Genomic DNA, 6357 nt, shown 5'->3' on the forward strand with positions numbered 1-6357 from the left:
CAGAAAAAGGAGCTAGAGGCAGGGGACGAGGATAATTGCTGGTGGAAAGTATTAACAAAAAGGCCAATAAACAGACAGGTATGCTTAGGGGATGGTTCTGGGGGTGGCATGAGAAAGGTGTGAGCCAAGGATCAGGGCTATCATCAATAGAACAGACCCCACCACTGCCACCACCACCACCACCACCACAACAGTGGTGGATGAAGAATTGGAGTCCATAGGCACAAAGGGCTTCTTCTCTGGCATGCTCCACTTTAATCCCTCTGCACACTCCCCCAAGTTCATGTCTTTGGTTTTCTAGGTGGACATACATCGAGTTCTATAGTCGCTATGGTATCCTCATGACCAAGCAGGAACTTTCCTTCAGTGATAAAAAGGAAGTGTGCAAAGTGGTTTTACACAGGCTCATCCAGGTCAGCCTTCATCCCCTTCTAGAATCTCCCAAACCTATTTCTTCATCTTTGCTTTAGAGTGCCATGGATGTAATTGTCATGAATGCCTACAATGAAAGGACATGTGCTGCAGGCATTTGTAGGCTAAGGAGATCAGAGGAAATACACTCCCTGGGGCAGGATGTCCTACAGTAGTAATCACCTTTTGGGACCCAAATTTGAACCCTGCCTAGCCACCCCCAGTGGCATCTTGCTGCTTTGTTCTCCCAGAATCCAGGGAACTTCCATGGGCCTGGCTTATTTTACATGGTCAACAGTGTAGTCAATATTACATAATTATGAAGTCCAGCATGGCTCCATTCATAGTGCACAGTATGGATCTTCATTTTTGCTGAAGTGATGAGTGATGGTGGAAAAAAGAGATGGGGAAATGATGATGACCAGGAAAGGGGAGTGGTGAAGAGAGGCCGAAATGGAGACAGAAAACCAAACCCTTCCAGGTTCTTCTACTCTTATTTGCAAGCTACATAAAAGATGCTGAAATTCTCCCAACAACCTAACAGAGAGTCACTGAGAACACACACACTCTTCCCATCCCCACAGATGGGGACCTTAACCTAAAGTTCAGTTCTACCTCCAAACTTGCTTTAAACAAACAAGTCAAAATATCAAATGCTAAATCATATGATCAGAATTTTTCTGCTTTATGTCAAAGAACAGATATGTCAAAAGAACAAGATTTTTGAAATCTTTGAATCTCTAAACATGTTTTCCAAATACTATAGAAAATCTGAAAGATTTTTATTTCTGTGTTATTTTTCCCTTCCAGGATTCTAATCAATACCAGTTTGGTAAAACCAAGATTTTCTTCAGAGCAGGACAAGTGGCTTATTTAGAAAAACTCCGATTAGATAAACTGAGGCAGGGTTGTGTGGTAATTCAGAAGCACATCCGTGGCTGGCTGCAGAGGAAGAAGTTCCTCAGAGAGAGACAAGCCGCCCTGATAATCCAGCAATACTTCCGGGGTCAGCACACTGTGAGGTATGTTGGAATTGAGGAAGATGTATGGGATTATAAGACTCTGTACTGGCCATCTCCAAGGGGAGGGGCCTTTCCCCTGGGACCTGAGGCATAGATGTGTGTATGTAGGTCTCCTCTAGTGGCCATGAGCCTTGAGGTGAGAAAGACATGTCCCTCAGGAACAGGAAGTGCTGACTCTGCCAGGTGAGCCCTTGTGTGTAGAGGCAAGGAGCAGGACCCTGAAGGAGCAAGCGCTGATGAAGGTGTTGCTAAAGGTGGTCAGAATCTTTGATGAGACCAGGCAGAGGAACTAGGCCTCTTCCCCGCAGAAGAGATGTCCCCTGTGTACACAGGAGCAGACCCTGCCAGTGGGGATCCATCCCTGCCAGCAAAAGAATCACAGAAAACCCTGGGAAGAAAGACCACGTGGCATTGGAGCAGCCCCAACAGAAGAGAAGGCTAAGTGTAGTGTAGTTCCACCAGCTGCTCCAATCCCCCATGAGCAGATCCACCCTCAGTGAGGTGTACTAAGAATCCACGTGACATTGCAGCCCACAGAAATACCTCACGCATTGTGTTGCTTTCTGTGGCTTCAGTGCACCTATTGGGAGTGTGGAGCAGGGTTGTTCAAGAGGCCATGCTGGGCTGGCCAGTCAGGTGGACAGTCTTTCAATATAAAGGATATGTTTCTATATATCTATCCCAGCTTCTCCCTGGGCTTGAGCCCTGACCTCTGGTGGTGACAGGGCTTGTCCATGTGGAACCACAATCTTCATCTCAAAACCTCCCAAACTGAACTTGCCATTCTACACCCACCAGGCAACTCTCTTAGATGCATACAGCCAGGCTTGCTTGCCCTCTCATGCTTCTGGGTTCAGTTAATAATAGCAGTCTCTGGTACTGTAAACCCTAGAGTTATCTTCTACCCTAAACCCATGACTTCTTTCTGTTTGGGAATCACCAAGGCCTTTTGATTCTACCCCGAGTTGCATCTTACATCTGTCCCATTCATTTCATTGTAGATAAAATTTTATTGGAACACAGCCATGCCCCACTACCTAATGCTCTTCTTTAGGCTTTCATCATCAGAGCCTTTCTCCTGCTCCCTTCCTCTCCCATATTCCTAAGTAGGGCCCTGACCGAGCCCCTGCTCTCCTCATACATGGCTCCCTGTTTCCTATAAAACATTCAGTCTTTGATGTGACATTTAAGGGCTTCCATAGGCCACTCTGGTGGCCTAGTGCCTAAGGCATTTGACTGCTAACCAGAAGGCTGGCAGTTCAAACCCACCAGCCACTCCTCAGAAGAAAGGTTGGGCAATCTACTTCCGTAAAGATACCACCTCAGAAACCCAAGGAGGGGTTGCTGTGAGTCGGATCCAATGCTATGGCAGTGAATTTTGTTTGGTTTATGGCCTAGATGTATTCATACAAATGGAAGTTCCATGAAGACAGGAACAGACAAATACTATCTTGTTCTCCTTGCATCTAAACCTAGGAGCTAACACAGCAGCTATCACTTAGTAGGTATTTCGTTTTTTGGCTTTTAATTTTAATTATGATTTGGGTGGAAGTTTACAGAGCAAATTCACTTTCCATACAGCAGTTCACATACACTTTGTCTCATGACATTGACTACAATTTTCCCCAATGCAACAGCTCCTCTCCCACTTCCTTCCCATAGTTACCTATTTCCTGTGTCCTTCCCTCCATGCACTCCTGCCCCCTGAGCTATCTCCCTGTGCATACACAGCCCTTCTATTCTCCCATGATTGTTCTCTCCAAGGAGTGTGTCTACCTAGTGTAAATGTTCACCTCCTATGCCTATCTTTTGTTTGGCCTAAAGCCACAGGTGTGAGTTCAGTTCCAGACCTGAAGGGAAGCTAGGGGCTATATAGTCTCAGTGGTTCCACCAGGCTCTATCAGACCAGCAAACCTGGTCCCTTTTTTTTTTTTTCCCCAAATGATTTTGAGTTTTGTTCCACATTGTTCTCCCTCTCTGTCTAGGATCTCCTACATAGATCCCCCTCTGAGTGGTTGACAGTGGTAGCTAGTCACCTTCTAGTTCTTCCGGTCTCATAGTCATATAGGCTGAGGATCGCACGGTGTACCAGTTGCTAGGACTCGTTGTTTCCATGCATCTTTGGTTTTCTTCATTCTTCTTTGTTCTGGACAAGGAGAGAGCCATCGTTGTGCCTAGATGGCCACTTGCAAGCTTTTAAGATTTCAGTTGCTACTCACCAAAGGAGGATGTGGAGCAATGTTTTTGTGTAGTATGCTATGCCAATTGAGCTTGATATCCCCTGCAACTATGGTCCTGAGCTCACAGGTCCAACTAACTACTCGCTCCCTCTGGGTAGCAGGCTATGGCCAAGAAGTGACTACAACTTTGTCCCTTGTCAGCTCTACTATATACCTAGGAATTCTTAAAGAACATATCAATACACTTGTAGAAACATTGTCAGCCAACCCTATATGTTGTCTTGGGCACGTTCTCCCCTGCATAGAATACCTAATAGTTTAGCCTGTCCACCCGTCTATCTACCTGTATACCCACATTTACCTTCACTGACAATGTAATACTGTATGTGCAAAAGGGTTGAATTTTGTTGTCTGTACCTCCCATGCACCTTTCTATGTCATCCTCTTCCCCATTGCCACCATGTTGATCACTCATGTTTGGAACATTGCCCTTCTCTTCACCCAAATCATTACTTGTCTCTACCCATCTAACAGTGTTCCCTCCTCTCCCCTCCCACCCCTAGTAACCAACAAAGAAAATTTCCTTCCATATAGAAACCTTTCCTTGACTTTTTACAATAACGGACTAATACAATTTTTGTCCTTCTGTGATTGACTTATTTCACTCAGCATAATGTTCTCCAAGTTCATCCACATTATGTGGTGTTTTGCAGATTCTAGGTTATTCTTTAGGGTTGGAGAGTAATTCATTGTGTGTATGTACCATAGTTTGGTTATCCATTCTTCTGTTGATGGGCACCTAGGTTGTTTCCATTTTTGGCTATTGTAAATAGTGCTACAATGAACATTGGTGTGCATATATCTGTTCTTGTCCTGGCTCTCACTTCTTTAGGATATATACCTAGTAATGGAATGGCTGGGTCGAATGGTATTTCTGACTCCAACTTTTTAAGAAATCACCATACTGCTTTCCACAGTGGTTGTACCATTTGACATTCCCACCAGCAGTGTATGAGAGTCCCAGTCTCTCCACATCTTCACCAACATTTGTTATTTTCTGTCTTGTTGAACTTTGCTACTAGTGCTGGGACAAGATGGTATCTCATTGTTGTTTTGATTCGCATCTCTCTAACGACTAATGATCGTGAGCATTTCTTCATAAGTTTGTTGGCCACCTGAATATCCTCTTTGGTGAAGTGTCTATTCATGTGTTCTGCCCATTTTTTAATGAGATTATTTGTCTTTTTGTTGTTGAGGTGTTGTAGTTTTCTATAAATTCTAGAGATAAGTCCCTTGTCAGATATGTCATTGCCGAATTTTTTCCCCCAATCTGTAGGTTCTCTTTTGACTCTTTTGGAGAAGTCTTGGGAGGCACATAAAAATTTAATTTTTAGAAGGTCCCATTCATCTAGTTTCTCTTCTGCTATTTGTGCATTTTGGGTTATGCTTGAGCGTCTGTTTATACCATATATTAAAAAAATAAAAATAAAAAAACTCACTGCCATTGAGTCGAATCCTACTCATAGCAACCCCTCCTTGGGTTTCTGAGGCAGTATCACTATCGAGTAGATTGCCCCATCTTCCTCCCGAGAAGTGGCTGGTGGGTTTGAACCGCCAGCCTTCTGGTTAGCAGTCAAGTGCCTTAGGCACTGTGCCACCAGAGCTCCCTATATTAGGGCCCCTAATTTGCCTCTAGCTTTTCCTTGATGAACTTTATAGTTTTAGGTTTCACATTTAAATCTTTGATCCATCTGGAGTTAGTTTTTGTTTATGATGTGAGGTACAGATCTTGTTTCATTTTTCTGTAAATGGATATCCAGTTTTTCCAGCACCATTTATTAAACAGACATTCTCTTCCCCATTTAATGGATTTTGCCCTTTTATTCAAAGAACAGCTTACTGTAGGTCGATGGATCAATTTTTGGATTCTCAATTCTATTCCATTGGTCTGTGTGTCTGTTGTTGTACCAATACTAGGTAGCTTTGACTACTATGGCTGTGTAGTATGTTTTGAGATTTGGGAGTGTGAGACCACCTACTTTGTTCTTCTTCAATGTTGCTTTGCTTCTCTGAGGTCTTTTTCCTTTCCCTATAAAGTTAGTGATTGGTTTTTCTATATCCTTAAAGAATGTTGATGGGATCTGGATTGGGGTTGCATTGAATTGCTTTGGGTATTATTGACATTTTCACAATGTTCACTCTTCCTATCCACGAGCATGGTATGTTCTTCCATTTTTGTACATCTCTTATGTTTTCTTGAAGTAGTTTTTTATAATTTTCTTTGTACAGGTCTTTTGTGTCCCTGTTAAGATTTATTTCTAAGTATTTTATTTTTGTGGTAGCTATTGCAAATGGTATTGATTTCCTTATATCTTTTTCAGCCATCTTTTTGTCAGTGTAGAGAAATCCAACTGATTTTTGGATGTTTATCTTGTATCTTGCTGTGATGCTAAATCTCTCAATTAATTCCAGTAGATTTTTGACTGAGTCTCTTGGGTTTTCTAGGTATAGGATCATATCTTCAGCAAATCGGGATAGTTTGACTTCTTCCTTTCCAATTTGGATGACTTTGATTTCCCTTTCTTGCTTATGGCCCTGGCTAGGACTTCCAATACAAAGTTGAATAAAAGTGGTAATAGAGGGCATCCTTGTCTGGTTCCTATTCACAAGAGGAATGGTTTCATTCTCTCTCCATTGAGAATCATGTTGGCTGTTGGTTTTGCATAGATGCCCTTTATTATGTT

The 6357-nt window shown here is 42.8% G+C and overlaps 1 protein-coding gene across 1 annotated transcript in view; it reads left to right on the top strand.

The window, feature by feature from the left end:
- Positions 1 to 6357, top strand: part of MYO5C (myosin VC) — a 108587-nt gene that overhangs the window by 49184 nt on the left and 53046 nt on the right. The window contains exons 18-19 of the mRNA XM_042783689.1: positions 302 to 413; positions 1222 to 1433. Of these exons, the coding sequence (XP_042639623.1) occupies positions 302 to 413; positions 1222 to 1433 (324 nt within the window). The remainder of the gene's footprint in view (positions 1 to 301; positions 414 to 1221; positions 1434 to 6357) is intronic.

The sequence above is a fragment of the Orycteropus afer genome, unplaced genomic scaffold (assembly GCF_000298275.1).
Source record: "Orycteropus afer afer isolate SDZICR_OR568_19922 unplaced genomic scaffold, OryAfe1.0 scaffold00026, whole genome shotgun sequence".
Taxonomy (NCBI): Eukaryota; Metazoa; Chordata; class Mammalia; order Tubulidentata; family Orycteropodidae; genus Orycteropus; species Orycteropus afer.